We start from the raw sequence: 16,911 nt of genomic DNA, 5'->3' as shown, positions 1-16,911 counted from the left end.
TGTATCAGTTACTCATTCTAATACCAAGTGTTAGTTCAGAATTTTTTAAAACTAATATTCTCTGATATATCCTCATGACCCTATGATACTAAAAAGCCTGGATCACTTGTTTGGGAAGACAGAGACTGAGTCAATGTTATTTAAATTCATAAAATCATGATAAATATTCCAAAAGTAGACACAGCCTTGTTTTTTCAAGCCCTGTTCACCCAAAGCATTCGTTTAATTAGTTAATAGTAGGCATTTGGATCTTTCTTGTTTTTCATTGCACTGAACAGTATGTAGAACAGTGCAGGCTTTGGCATCAGACTGCCTATATTCGAAATTAGGTTCTTCCGCATACAAGCTGTGTGACTTCTCCAAGTCTACATATTCTTATCTGTAAGATGGAGATGGTAAAAGTAACTACCTCATAGAGATAGAAGGATGAAAGGAGTAGTAACATATAAAGCACATAACACTAGGACAGGCACTATCATTAAATAAGCTAGTATAATTATCCTCAAATTCAATTGAACATTCATTTGATCTCAGTGAGGACATTTAATATTTGCCAAGAAAATTATTTAGCTACCCTATGTCTATTTCTAAGGCAGTAGAGTGATGAGAATTTATATTAATTTTATCCTTTCTTTGAAAATATAAAATCATGTTTCTGTATTCATTCGTTTCATTTATGTATGTATTGAAACCACAGTTACTGAAAGTTTAGTGTGTGAAAGGTATTGGGCGGGACAGGGAACACAAAGATGATTTAGCCACTACTGATAAAAATCAAGACAGACTTAACAGTTTGAGACCATGGTCCTGAAATCTTGCATGGTTTTCTAATGAATTAAGCCTAATAAACTTAGGTACAAAAAATATATAGTAAGTAACGATCATATAATCAGAGTTCATTGGTCTTTCATAAACGTAGAAATGGTAGGTCTTTGTAAGCCAGTCCCAACATTTCCCTTTCCCTAAGCTACATAGTTTTAAAGCCATTTCAGCAATCAATGAAGCTTTTTCCACTTATTCAAAGAAAGAAAAACATTCTTCACAGACTTCCAATTTCCAATTGTTGCTGAAATTCATGAGCAAATTTATTATACTCATGCATTTATTTAATATATGCAAGGCCCAAAGAGGAGGGAAGAAGGAGAAGGTATGATAACACTATACAGTAGAGAAAAAGATAATTATAACCCATGCTTTCCTAAAGCTTATAGCCCAGCAAAACTCCATCTTACTTTCACCTCAAAGAATCTAGGTCCTCCTTTTGAGATGAGAATAGAAATGCCAAATGTCTACACTTTTATCTTAGGCATTTCCTGAAAGGCTTTATTTGAGGCAGTAAGAATGAGGAATTGCCAAAGGGGAAACAAACCTTGAAAGGAGATACCTGAATGAGCAATGCTAGAAAAGGAAAGGGAAGAAGATGTCGGCATCAAAAAGTCTGTGGGACTAAGATCAGATCAGTCAAACTAAAAAAAAAAAAAAAGCCAACTGGAAAAGGAAGATCTTGTAAGATATCCTGAACAATTGTTTAATTTGGTGCTGTGGCTTAATTAAGTGAATTCTTCACTGAAACGTTGAATGTGGCCAGTTCAATTCAATCAAATTTTCTCTTTCCATCTCTATTCTCATTTCACCATTTTGTTATGATTATCAAATGGACTTCTGAATTGCCAGTCATTTTTTGTCAAGATTATATATGGCGTACATCCCTGAATTTCTTTGTGTTCAATTTGGAGAAACCTGAAAAGCCCTTGATATCTTACATAGTTTACTCCAGATGGACAGAGGTTCTCACATACCTTCCTCTCTGTTCTGCTGCTGCTAACAGATAATTATTTCAGTGTCTTTCAAGGAGATAGTCTCTAGAGTCTAACACAACAACAGTCAAAACCTAAACTGTCTTCAACATAAATGAAGCTGTCTTTTTAAAAGTACAAAAGAAGTCAGTCCCTTCCCCTCTTTATTTACTACAAATGGTTAAGGAGAACAAGGCTGAGCTACAAGTCACTTCTCCAAATCCTTTATGAAAAGGACCAAAAGCTCTTTGAACATGTAGGAGCTCCTGATCTCAGATTTTTCAGATGCCAAGAGTCAGCCAAGGAAGCAATGTCACGATCCCAGTAGCTGTCATCGTGTAGCGCCATCACGGCCAAGGTAGGAACACCACTCTCAATGACTTAAGCATGTAGGGATGCTTACCATCTGTCTTATTTGTATCTAAATAAGTGAAATATTAAAAATAACCAAGTGTTCCTAAAGCAATTCTCTTACCAAAAAAATATTAAATGAATTAGTACAGTATCTGCCAACACGTTTAACAGAGATCTAGGTAATTTTGATACAGATGGTTTAAAGACTACGCTCTGAGAAGCACTGATGTGTAGACAAACCCTCTCGCACTCAGCCAACAAACCGATCAAGCAGTGATTCCTAGGAAGTGAGTCTGGTGCCAGGCTGACTGCTTAGGAATACAGAATCCTAGGCTTTTCCCCTAGACTTACGGAGGCCCAGAAACCTGCTTATAAATAGCTGTGTTTAAATTTTTCCGGGAAACATACACAGCCTGCAGTAAGAGGAAAGGGGTTGTATTTTACTTTAACACATCTGTGGGGGGTCCTTGTTCCACAATTTACTAGCTGTCTGACATTATGTAATATCACTGGACTGAAAAATGGCTGTTTTGAAGATTAAAGAAAGCAATGCATGTTTAGAACCCAGCATGTAGTCAGCTGCTTGTTTTTGTTATCACTATATCCTATGCTCAGCTCCAAGTAGATATACAAAACTGAAATGTGTGATTCATCACTTCAAGAAGCATATCATCTATTTAGAAAAGTAATAGAAATATTAATAAAAATTTTAAATGGGTTTATATTCTAAGGCACTAACATATTTGCACACATGAACACGATATTCTGAGTGACAAAGTAGATTGTAAAATACAGAGAATTATAAGGACATAGGAAAAATCATAAGAAGCTTCCTTTAAATGTCTAATTCTCTTAATTCAGGTGACCTAATTTTCGTTAATTCACCAAATTTTTATTTCTATTAGTAAAAATATTAAAATCATGAGCGATAATCAACTTATAATTATTTAAAACTGAAAACAGAAAGAGTAGTATGTATCTGGGAAAGAGCTCCATGGGATAGACTTCAAGGGGCCCACGAAACCCCTAAAATATTATGCAGAGTTGTTTATATGAATATAGGTATTTCTGAGGAGAGATCCATACCTTTTACTTGATTCTCAAAGGGTTTGGTTATCTCCTCAAAACGTTAAGGACCACTGAAGATTCCTGTTTAGCACATCTTATGTGTATCCTCCTATATGCTGAAGAAATTTAACTCCTGATTGTATTCCAAATAATCTCCGTGTGTACTTTCTCTTAAATGTTCTCTGAATCATTTTCCTCAAGCTTTCACCATTCAAATATCCTGAGAAAAGAAGTAACACAGCAAGATTTCATTTAAGGAAATTGTAAAGCAGAGTTTCATGGCTACTTCAGCTTATTCAAATTCTGCAGGCATCAGCACGGAAGTTTATGTACATGTTTTAAAAGTTCCAGTGGCAGAGATTAACTGATGATTATTTTCTGAGTTTTCCCTTTTTATTTTTTATCCATTGCTCAGTCTTTTGAATTATTTTTGATTTGTTCTGTTTCTTTTCACCTCAGGTAGAAGAGTGAAGGAACTTCCCCTGGAAGGATAAAATTCAATTTTGCCAACTTGCATTTTGCCAATCTAGCAATTCTTCCACTTTGTGTTTTATTTATAATGTGGTAACAACACTATTGATGTCACACATTTTTATTTCTCTCTTCCTTTAGGTGTGTGTGCAACATTGACTGTTCTCAAACCAACTTCAATCCCCTCTGTGCTTCTGATGGGAAATCTTATGATAATGCATGTCAAATCAAAGAAGCATCATGTCAGAAACAGGAGAAAATCGAAGTCATGTCGTTGGGTCGATGTCAAGGTAATGTTCACACCAAAATTAATTTTAAAGAATGTCTTTAGTCTTTGTGTAGAAATGAAAAGTGGAGATAACTCCTTATTAGGCAGCAGCTTCACTTTTGAAAGACAATTCTGACTTACAATGGGCAGTAAATTTTACTGCAGCAATTGTGGTGATTATAGGAGTTTGAGGGCCTATTGGCAACAGTCCATATTTTTTTCTATATAATGGGACTGTATCTTCACAGTGCCATCAACCCAGAGGCCAATATTCAGAAGATAGCAGATATACTCCTTGCACAGGGAAAAAAGAAAGTGAAAATCATTTTTAGCAAAGAATCTAAAGATTATTAGACAACCTTGAAATCAAAAGCAAATCACACCACTTTTAGGTATTAACTCAACAGAAATATTTCAAGTACATTTTTATAAGCAGTATGTACTGGAACGTTCTATTTTGTTTCTTGTTCAGAAACAAACATCTTTTTTGTTTTTGATTGGTTATTCTTTTACCCAACTTATCTCAGTTATAACTGTGAACCTTCTCCTTGCCCTAAACCTTAGAAAGCCTATATCCTTCTATTATTCACTCTCGAACAGAAATTGACCTTGTAAATCTGCTTTGTATAAAGATTGCTTAGAAATATAGTTGAAAATTCCTTAATTGTAGTGAAGATACTGTTAGAAGGATATCTAGGAAACAGGTAATCTTTGTTAATTTTTTAACACAGATAACACAACTACAGCTACTAAATCTGAAGATGGGCATTATGCAAGAACAGATTATACAGGTACGTAATATTTTCTACTACAAAATATGAGCACTGCTATTAAAGAGTTCTGGGGAACCACTGTTTACCATTGATCCTAAGATGATCTTGCAAGACTTCTGACATGTGCTAGTCTTCTCTTGCTTAGTTCAAATTTTCAATAGACAAGACTGAATTTTTGTCGAAGCAAATAAGACACTTTTTTTTTTTGCCACAGTTAAAGCAATTGTCAAAAATGTCAGTAAGATATAATTAACTTGTTTTGACAGTGCAAACGGTACAAATGACAAAACATTTATCAAATTAATGGGCATCAATGGAAATTAATGCAATTTTTGGCAGTATATTATAATTAATGCAAATGTTCTTGTTTGAATTTTTATAAAAGTCAACAATAAAAAAGTTTAGAAAGAAAGGACATCTATAAATAGTAATACAGGCTGTCTATTTTGATGCAAAGTTAAAAAGGTATGGGTAATTTATTTTAAAAAATAATAAAATTCTTTATTTAGAAACTAAAATGCAAAATTATACAGAGTAAAATTATACTCTGACACATGCAAAATTATAAAGCATTTAGTGTAGACATGTAAATCTTATTTAGCAATTACAGAATATTATTTTGAGGAATATTTTTACCTAATATAGTTTTCCTGAGTGAGAAATAACTTATGGGTATTCAAATAAGATTTTAACAGATTCTTAAATTTCATAGAAATTTAGGATTAAAAATATAATATAATAAAAATAAAATTATTGAGGTTGATAATGATAAGCAGTTTTTTTTAAATAAAGCAGTTTTCCATTTAGCTTTTAAACATTTATAACTAGATTTATGGCTAATATTCAATCAAAAAATGCTTATCTTTTGAAATATGGATTACTATTCACTCTTTTTGAAATTACACTTCCTTTAACACTATTTCTGCCATTATATTTATACACATGATAAATCTTGATGAAATTTTTTAAAGTTAGTCAATCAGATGTTTTACTCATAGATACCTCAAACATTTCAGAATTTGGAAATAACAAAAGGATTCTTTTTTTTAATTTTCCATTTTTATCTTAATGATTTTCAACAATGTAAATAAAATTTTCATGTGCTAGAAGTCTACAATTATCATGGACGATGATACATGAAAAAACATTAGTTCTACGTAGATATTGTATAGCTGTTCCCAAAGGGTCCAGGAGAGATATTAATAGGTGTTCCTTGAAAAGAAGGGTCCATGGTCAGTAGGTTTGGGAAGAGTCCAGATAAACAAATGAATTTTTTACCCAAAACTCTTCATGGCTCTTATATGCACTGTAAAATTTTTAAGAGATGTGCATCTTTTATTTATTTAATGTTTTTTATGTTTTATTGTGCAGAATTTCTAATACATACAAAATACACACAAATGTAGGCTGTATAGTAAAATGAACCCCCATGTACTCATCACTCAAACTGAGTAACATCAACCCATGGCTAACTTAGCCCCATTCCCACACCCATCTTTCTCCACTTTCAAAATATGTGGAAATAATTCCAGAAATTATGTTATTTTATTCATAAATACTTCAGCTTGCATCTCTAAAAGATTAATCCTTTTTAAATAAAATTGTCATTATCACACCTAAAATAATTATGAATAATTTCTAATAACACATAGCTTTTATCAAACTTATTCGATGAATAGCACATTTTTTGTGGCACATTTTTCATTACTAGTGTCACCAAGAATGCACTTTGGAATATGCTGATCTACAGGAAAATATTAAAAGTGATAAAAGATAATAATGAAAAATTGAGGTCTGAAGCTAATAGCATATATTTAAAATTTTAAATGATATAAAAGTTAAATTCTATATTTTATTAAAAATAGTAACTATATATTGGCATTTTAAGTCACTACCTGACATATTGAATTTTACTGTAGCCTAAAATATTTGGAAATTTTACAATGATCTCACTTTTATACAAGGAGTAACTTAACACACTGCACTTAAAATACATTTATACCTGTTTTGCAAAGTAATTCATTTTGAAAAAAATCTTCAAAAATGTAACATATTGTGAGTATCTTCTCCATTGAGCTCACAGCAGAATCAAACATCTCCCTGAGAATTCTGTCCCTGAAACAAAGAACTCTTCAAGTTGATTAGCATCAATGTGCAAATATATTTGCATTTATAAAATTGCACCAATAAATACAATGGAGTTTGCTAGTCTCTCTATATTATGCATACTGATATTAACGGTTTGTCCATTTTCAAAGAGTTTGGGGAGTTGAACTTTTATTCCAAAAAATATTTTATATTTGAGTTTGGTTTCAAACAGATCATCTCTGATCTTCAGTGTCGATGCTTTTAATTGACATTGTTTCCTATCTTAGGTCTTTATTGAACGTGAGAATGTGTTTTTAAATACATGCAAATGAAAACTATCTAGACACTCAGTGTTGTCCAAGATGTTCTAATTTGACATCAGATTTATCTAGTAGATCCCAAAGAAAAACCTCTGAGATAAAAGTAAAGTTTAAAAATACATGTTTGTTGAAATCCAAATTTAAGACAGAAACAAAGATAATGGCAATTGAAGCTTGCAATTTCTAATTAAACATTGATTGCACACTTTAAAATTCCCCTGGATTTAATTTATATGTCTGTCTTCATCGATGATCTTATTAAAATGCAATATATACCCTTTTTCAGACATTATTTAAATAACAGTCAGGTCCCTCAGCATTTCCAGGCTTCTAGTAGTATTTGCATTTCCCGAATTTTGGGACTCAAACTTTGGAAAAAAGTAAAAGGAACCAAATGGAGACTCAGTATGTCATTGTCCTCTTAATTTCTGTTCCACATGCTCAAAACTCCCCAAGGAGGGAAAACAGGAACTAGAACTTCATGGTTTCTAGAAGTTTGCTATGTGCTCACAGCTAATTTAATGTCAGTCACTTCCCTCGTTGAACAAACATTCATGCGCTCTCCCACCACAGGGAGGTACAGATCTTAAAGCATTCTCATTTTTCCCCTAACATGTCCTTAATACTATAGTTTTTAAACTTTTAGCTTTCCCCCCGCCCTTTTTTTCCTTTGAGCCTACCTTGCAACTATTAATACAAGAACATATATTTCTGATTACAAAAATGGAAACATACTTTAAAGAAAGCTTAAATCTAAAAATAAATATGCTGTGTCTCATTTTTTATATCACTTTAGATAGAGAGACTCCAAGTAAGGACAAGCAGGGGCTAATTTACAAAAAAAAAAAATGCAAACTAAGAGAGCCACGCCCCTAACATGATTAGAGCTTGACTGAACTTATGCAGCGTTGTGAATTCCATGAGCCTCATAGGCACATAACTGAAGTGGACGCTAGGAAACCAAAGAATTTGCCAAATCATCCCTGCCAGCATTACTTTCCAATTGTGTCTGACTTTGGTCTCTATTTTGCCCTCTCTCCTTTAATGAGACCCAAGGCATTAGTGAGTCCTGAATCAAGAGCTTTGGATCTCTTTGTTTCAAGGCAGACAAGGATCCCTGTCTGATAAGCTAAACAAGCCACTTAATGCTATTCTCCCTTCACAGTCTAAGATGGGCTTAGATTTAGGTCTTTCTCTTCACTCACAGAAAGGTTCAGAGAACACAATTTTATAAAACCACAAAGCTAAGGCTTTCAGGGATTTCCATTGTTTCAAAATGCTAATATTAAACTTTCCTTCTGGAAGTTTTTAAATAGAAAATGTTTTATACCTCTTGAAATTTGCAACATTTTCTTTAAAATATATATATATATATATACACACATATATTCCCTCATGTCTTATAATGAAAAAAATGAAGTGCAACTCTTTTGTTTTTCTTCATCTGGTATGTGTATTTTCTGATTGGGTTGCTTTTCTGTCTAAAAGTCTGGTCATGCTTCATAAAAGTGGCTATATTTTTTTCTGATAAAAATATACTTAATTTTATAAGTTATTAGATGTAAGAAAAAACCAAACAAGCAAAACAGTCATGTAGTTAAACTAGTCTGTGTTTTATCATCTAGAAAATAAAATGTATTTTTAAATGCCATTCTGTACCAGTTTCCAAAAGTATTTGCAGAGACTTATAATTAAAATATATTCAACAAAATTTTTTAAAGAGAAATTGAAAACATAAAAGCAGAACTGTTGAGGAAAATAAACATATTAGCAACATAGACTATTATCGTTACTGCATTTAGCCCTAAGCGTTCTTGCAACCAATATAAAAAGAGAAACTATGATTGAATCAATTCATTCAACAAATATTTTCAGAGTCCTTGCCATACACACTCTGCTGTCCTGGGCTTTACAAAGGTGAATATATCAACCGAGATCTCTGCTAAAATGGAACTTAGGTCTTTTATTGTCTGATAAAAATAAATAATCAGTTCAGAGACCAAAGTTTCTCCAGAACTAAATTCTAAAGGAAATATTTAGCATAGATCTCTTTATAAGGCATCACTGGAAAATACAGAATGGATAAGATCTTCAACAGTGATTTTTACAAAATATGCCAAAAGGCTCTTCATATAGCTGGGGATTTTTTAAAATCAATTTTTGATAACATTCTAGAGCATAGCATTAAAATATGTATAACTCAATGATAGAGTTCTATGGCAGACTAAAGTTATGAGTTACATTTATGTATATTTTCAAACTGGAAAAAGATAACCCAGAATACTGAGGAAAATGGTTGCGAGAGAAAGCACGCTCAGTCTGTCTTCCTCGTGTATCTACAGGTTCAACGGGAACTGGATAATAGAACAGTCAGAAAGCTTGAGTAAAGATACAGAATATGTTAGATTATAGCCCGAGTATGGGAAGAGAAACTTCCCGTTTTTATTAGTTGTTAATGAGAAAAGTAAGCCCTGAGTCATTCCCACTCTTGGGAGGGAGCCAGGGTCTCCCTACCTCTGAGTCTAGATACAGACACGCATGGAGTCCATGTGTTTACTTGGTGTACATTACAGTGTGGCTATTCACCATTTTTTATAATATTTAGGCAGGATTAATTTTTAGGAAATGTTCTCTTTAGAAACCTTTTCCTTATGTTTAAGCAATAATTTAGATATTAAGCTCAGGTCTGAAATATGGAAGAAAGTAACCAGAAATACACATCTAAACCAAGTTCCATCCATCCTATTATTATTCCATCAGCCCATTTCTCCACACTGAGAGGAAACTGACATCTTGAAAGGGTATCTAGATAGCCTAAGCAAATTGTCATAATAACTTGTTCTCTGTAGAAGCCATTGCAATTTACAAAGGCTTTTCATGTATTGTCTCTTTCAGTCTTAACAACTGAAATGTGAGGCAGATATTATATGTGTTTGACAGGTGAGAAATGGAGGTTCAGGAAGAGTAAGTAAAAAGATTACGCGATGGAGCTAAGGTTCAAACCATCATCGCTAATTTCAGAAACCAGCAAAATGTCAACGGTCAGGGATCAGGGGAGAAGTGTCACTACCTAACATTCTTAGAGGTTTGGGGATGCACTCTGCACCTTAAAGGTTAACCCCTTGTGAGTTCCAGAGTCAAAAATGTTTCACCATGATAACCCCATTGCTGTGAGATGCTCCAGAGTTACTCTTCTCTTTGAACTTATGTCTATATATTATAAGCACTGTATTGTTTGGTTTTAAAATTCTCCTCTTCTGTGTCCTATTTATCCATATACACAAGAGAAGCCAAAGAGAACAGGATTTGTTACCAAGTAATCCTACATAAATAGAAAATGTGTGTGTGATACTTTGTAGTTTTACAAAGATCCATTCACATTACCTTATCTGCTCTAGCGTCAATTCAATAAAACAGGGTTACAAATACTAGGGGGAATAAAATTGAGGCTCAAAGAAGCTAAATGGCTGACCTGGAGCTGGTCACAGTATTTTGACATATTGACCAGCCACCCATGCAAATAGGGCACTTGCTTGATTTATTTACTGTTTGCCTCGATTGCTCTTCCACTATACATATATAGACACGAATAGCAAGTGGTCACATATCATATTTATAATACGAATTAATTCAGTCTTGTGGCAAAAATCTGCATTTAAAATGGAAGCTTTTTCCATTTGCTCATGGACACAAGGAGCACTTCACCAGAAAGCATGTTATGTCTACGCCAATAATTTGATCTGTAGGAAATAAATAAATAGCAGCAAATGCAGGCAGCAGCTTGTAGCACAAATATTGGTATCAACAGTGAAATAAATAAAAACCTTTTCCCAGGCTATTACAGTGCCACCAGACTGGCCTAGAATATTTAAGCTCAGGAAGTGAATTAAGATGTCAAGATTTTCTCAAGATTTCTGGGGGAAAGTGTCTCAATTCGAGTATTTTCCCCTCTGGGATTTACTTTAGAGTGCTGCAAAATTCATAAAGCTTTCTATGAACTCTAACTCACAATTTTTCCTGCTCTCTTGAACTTCTGTGCTTTCATTGTTTTCCCCATAAAATCATGTAGCCAGTCATCTGTAATATGATGTTATGTTCATGGTTATAGATAAACACAGAAATAGTATTTGCAATACAGATGAAGGTTTTCTACTGAAGAGTTGCCTTGGGCCCTGCTAGACACTCTGGAAAACTTTGTATTTATGCCCCAGTTCATAAGTGAATCCTGCATCATTTATGTGCACTTTTTCCTATTTGAAACGCTCCTTTCTGAAACAAATTGTTCACCAGGAGGTGTTACTTACCTACTTTTCTCTTCCATAAAGGTGTGGCAGCCAGTTTAGTGGTTAAAGCCATTAAAAATCAGACAGCGCTGAGTTGAAACACTGGTCATGCTATTACTGATTATTTTACCTTGAACCAATTAGTTGACCATTCTGAGCCTCAGTTTCTTCATCTGTTCAATGAAACTAATAAGCCTACTTCTACAGAGTGGAAGTTTGAATTAAAAGATGTTACATAAGGCATTAGCAAGCAACAAGTGAGCTAGCTATTGCTGTTCTTTTTCTTTGGGTCTGACAACTGAAAAGAATTTATTTTTACGGGAAGTGTAACACATTGTATGGGATATGGTCTGTTCATGTAATGTTGTTCAGAGTTTTTATACATATATTGTCATTTATGAGGTCATAAAATTACAAAAGGTTTATCTTTTTCCTACCCAAGTCATATAACAACTTTTTGCGAGATACTTTGGCTGAGTTTTTAGTTCACCTATAAAGAAATATTTATTGAGTGCCTACCATTTGTGTCTTCGACACCTCAGTAAGTCAAATTTTTCATGTGGCCATTTTTTTTTTTCAGTTTTCCTCCAGTCAACATAATGTTATGTATGGTATATTTTGATCAATTTAAAATAACAGGGTCACCAGATTATTACAACATGAGATTCACATAGGAATTTAATGAGGACATAACATTTGAAAGAACAGCAAGATCATGATATCACATATTTCTTTTCCAGTTGAGCTTTAAATTAGTCATTTATACCCCACAGTGTATGTCTGAAGGACCTACACATTGATTATTTAAAAGAAAACCTGTGTAATGGGTGACCATAGTGATGGAGAGGTATCAAGCAAAAATAACAGGAATGTGGTATATAAGAATTTATTTCTGTTTGTGCAAAACATTTAGGGAAACCGTTAAAGTCAGAATATTTTCAACAAAAACTGATCATCAAGGAAAAACAAGTCTTCTTGGCATAAGAGGCAAACATCTAGATATCACTGGTGAAAGTGACATAAATCTCCACCATGGTTTACCTTTTTACCTCAAACATATTATTTCTGTTCCTAAGGAACAGTAGTATGATTATGGGTAGAAGGTGTGAAGCTGAAAGAAGTGTAGGATATGTCCAAGTGCTCTGTATAATTTCAAGACACATAGTTCTCCATAAAACTAACATATAGAATTCAAGCAGTTTCCAAAAAACCCCAAAATATCCAGAGTGCTTTGATTTGCTTCTTTTGTTAATGAGTTTGACATGCCCCCAATATATGAACCCACATTATCACGCACATTAAAAATTCAGTTCTCACATCTTGACAATTTGAGACTATGTACAAACATAACTAAAAATATTTTTAAATATCTGTGAAACTAAAATCTCTCAGAGAAATTGCATTTCTAAACACTGCTACTTGTTTCATGGGTCATAGCTTATTCCCTCTAGTTGTTCATTTGGAAAACGCTCAGACTTTTAGTTTGAACTCAAATGTAATCAAGAGAAATCTAACTTATGAGACAAGCTCCAGGCATAAAGGTGTATGAAAATCAGTGATAAGGCTTGAGGGAAGTGGTGGTCCAGTAACCTGAAAATAGTAATGAGGACCAAAGAGGACAGAACCCCATCCTCATCTCTGAATCCTGAGATGGGGGAGTGGAGGAGAAGGGTAGAGAATATGGCCACCTTGTGAGAAAGCTGAAGGGACTTGGTATTCTCAGGGAAAGCTAGTGCTTCAGTATGCAAGAAGAGAGATGAGAATTTCAGTGAAGCATCTGAGGATAGAGGAGAATTTGCCAATCATGGAGCACAGTTACACGTGAGCTTTGGGAAGTGGTTGGAAGTTGGGGGCACAGAGATGTTTAGTCAAGGGCAGAGAACCAAAAAGGGCAGCACATCATAGAGATGATGATTCGGTGGAGATGGAGAACTGGGACGAGACAGGGCAAGAATTGGATATTGAGTAAATTCATGACAAATCTCTTGGACTTGTGGACTCAGAAATCTACATTTTTACCACACTAAGAGTAAGCTGTTGCTCCCCAGTGAACTGAGATTAACCAAATTCAATGTCTGTGTGTGGATTTGCAATGAGAAAGAGCTACCTAGAGGATTTGGTTCTCTGCCCAATACATTCTCTTCTTAGAGTTGAATTCTCTGAGAAGCCCAGTTATAATGAGGTCACTTAGTGAACATGAATAGAGCATATATTCTTTGGATGTTTAAGACATCAAGCTAAGACAGCTTGATGAAAAAGGCTATACAATAGAGATACTCCTGTCCTCAAATTTATATAGATAATAAATGACTTTGGCCAGGACTTCCTCTTCCATGGTTAGAGTTTACAGAAACACTATTGGCCTATGTAACTCTCCTTTGTTGAGTTTCCATTTCTCAGTGTTCTTGATCAATCTACCTATTTTCCTAGATACAGTAAAGTTGAGACCTGCTCTCCCAGAAGCCAGTTCATGACTCTGAGGCATTCTAGTGCTCTGGAAAAGCACAGGGCAATCCTGTTCTCCCTGCTTCTGAGTTCCTCTGGGATCTCTCCCAATAGCCCCCAAGAAATGACAATATGGGTATGAATATCAATATTAACCATATTGGATTGATAGGTCCTTCTGCATTGTGAAAGCTGCAAAAGTTTTTACACAAAGTTACCTTTGAAAGCCCTTCCTTAACATATAATCCAAAGAGGTTTGACCAATAACTGAGAAAAATGAGTATATCTTGGAAAGCAAGTTTAATATCTTTGGGTATGTCCTAAAATAATTCTTAGCATTTGTGTTAATAAATGTCCTTTATGGTGACACTGTTAATGTTTCATTTCATAAAACACAAACACAACAAGTTTATTAATTACCCCAAACAGAATGAGATGGAAGATTCTACAGAGAGTTGTGAATGCATCATCAATGTTTGGTAGTGTTATATAATATTCCTGTAATATATATTCCAAGCTGATTAAAAAGAAAAATCTATTGCTTTTAATCTTTCACATTTTCTATGATTCAAAGCTGTGTGTGTCAGCCACACATCAGAAAACCTCTTCCCAAGAGCATTTCATTTAATAACGGAAATAAATGTCTATTTAACTAAAAAAATTTTTGAATAAATTTAAAAAATCATTCAGAAAATGAAGCCTATAAACAAGCTCCATTTGTTCTCCAGAAATTAAGTATTCCAGAAAGATCATGTTATTAGTCTACAGAGTTTAAACCAACAGGCAATTAGTGTTTTGTCAGGCAGTACACATCCAAATTCACTTCTGCGGGTTGACTGTTCACGTACTGTCACAATTATTCTACAACTCTTGCACCACTGAGGTTTTTTCCTATTTATTTTTCCATTATTTAAAGAGCCCTAGGGAAGTTGAAGGTTTCTGGTTGTTTGAAATGATCTCTGAGCAAATCTCACTCCTATCCCCAAAGCCCAGCCACTCACCCTTCCCCAGATTTGGCACATATATCTTTGTTTCTGATTTTTAATGAAATGTAGCAATGGAAACATGAGACAGAACCACCAGGAAGGCCAGGGAAACTTATCTGTAAGGTAATTTTAAGAAAGTGTCCACGTTGTCTTCTATATGTAGAATAATTAATAGTAAGCAGACCGCCCATCAACAATGATAGACAGCTATTAACTCTCACTTATCTAAGTACATCGTCAGGACTATATTCTAACATTCAAGCTGACTCCTTTCTACAATTTAATATGCTTCTTAGCTGTTCACATTAGCCATGAATTGGTATGTGCTTAGGAAACACAGATAATTGTAATGTTATTTTAAGAAAACCACTGTCATCTTCATTATAATCATCATTATCGTCGTCATCATCATCATATCAGGAAAATAATACCGCTGGAATAGGATCACTTGGCTCTTTCCAAAATCAACTAGAACTTATATGTGTGTTGACTATTGTTTTGGATTCTCTACAAGGCTATTATCCAATGATATGGGTAGCTGTATTTATTTCTTAATTTCATTTTAATTTCAGAGTAAACAACTTACAGAGAGCATTTTGTAGGGGAAAGAGCCAGAAATAGGAATGCAGAAACTTTCGACTTAGTGTCATCTCTATTCTACCTCATCGAAACTTAGATAGGTATTTAGCCTCTCAGAACCTAAGTTCTCTCATCAGTAAAGTTTGAAAATAAGATTAGATTATAATGATGTCTTTCTAGATTTAGGATTCTATCATCAAGTATACAGCTTTAGTTCAAAAATCATGAACTTGAGGGAAAGTTGTTGACCATTAACTTATGTTAGTGTTTCTCAACTGAGGCAACATTTAACAATTTCTAGAGACGTTTTTGATTGTCTGGGGAAGACGGGGTGTTAGTTACATGTAGTGGGTGGAGGCCAGGAATGCTGCTAAATTAAACATCTTACAATGCAGAGAACAGGTCCCCACAACAAAGAATTATCCAGCTAAAATGCTAATAGTGTCAAGGTTTGGAAACCCTGCTTTATGGCATTAGAAATTATAGATAAGTATATAGCACATAGGTTCTAGAAATTAAGTGGCACTATGAAGTCCAGATCTGGGCTCTCTAATCATTTCTCAATTCTCCTGTGCCCCAAGAGGAGATACAATCCTAAACCAAGGATCATTGGTTTAGTCCAAGTTTCTTTTCATTTCACTGTTTGGAACATACACACTCATTTTTTTAAATGATGGTTGTCCCATAAATAGAAATGTCCTTTAAAGTTTTACAAATAGAGGGAATATCTGTTTCTGAAAAGGCTTATCAGAAAGATGAAAATGCATCTAGCTAAAAAGGAGGTTATACTCTTAGTTATCATAAGTTACTGAGGAAAGTCACCTAGTCATAACTGGATCTGTTATCTTATTCAGTATTCCTAACTAGTAGTCTAATAACCCAGGTCCCTGCTTTGCTTCTGTTCAAAGCTGTGTCATCTTTGTGTTCATATTAGCTACTCCTTACACATTTTGACTAAATTGCTGAACCAAACGTTGCCTGTCTGAAAGATCTTTAATGATATTCTTTGAGGAGGAAACCATTTTAAAGCTTCTTTTTATTATCTGGCACTTCCACAGTAGAAATCTTTGTAAACCTTGATTCACAGGAATATATTTAAAACCAACTGGCTAAATTCTATTTAAGTGTCCAACAGCAATTCTTTTTTTTTTTTTTTTTTTTGCGTTACGGGGGCCTCTCACTGTTGTGGCCTCTCCCGCTGCGGAGCACAGGCTCTGGACGCGCAGGCTCAGCGGCCATGGCTCACAGGCCCAACCTTTTCGCGGCATGTGGGATCTTCCCGGACCGGGGCACGAACCCGTGTCCCCTGCATCAGCAGGCGGACTCTCAACCACTGCGCCACCAGGGAAGCCCTCCAACAGCAATTCTTAAGGCTGAAATTGTTGTGTTGTTCACAGAACAAAATGCTTGATATGGCTTTAGATCTCAGGTATTCACGAAAACCTTCATAGTTGAAAATGAAGGGGAGTCTGAAGATGTC

General features: G+C 34.5%; 1 protein-coding gene across 1 annotated transcript in view; it reads left to right on the top strand.

Moving 5' to 3' along the window:
- Positions 1 to 16,911, top strand: part of TMEFF2 (transmembrane protein with EGF like and two follistatin like domains 2) — a gene marked incomplete at both ends in the record, with an annotated part of 248,249 nt that overhangs the window by 192,075 nt on the left and 39,263 nt on the right. The window contains 2 exons of the mRNA XM_082841099.1: positions 3,831 to 3,979; positions 4,689 to 4,748. Coding sequence (XP_082697225.1) covers positions 3,831 to 3,979; positions 4,689 to 4,748 — 209 coding nt within the window. The remainder of the gene's footprint in view (positions 1 to 3,830; positions 3,980 to 4,688; positions 4,749 to 16,911) is intronic.

The sequence above is a fragment of the Leucopleurus acutus genome, assembly GCF_964270905.1.
Source record: "Leucopleurus acutus genome assembly, chromosome: 6".
NCBI lineage: Eukaryota > Metazoa > Chordata > Mammalia > Artiodactyla > Delphinidae > Leucopleurus > Leucopleurus acutus.
Note: the sequence above shows the minus strand (reverse complement) of the source record. Positions and strands in the feature narration are given on the sequence as shown.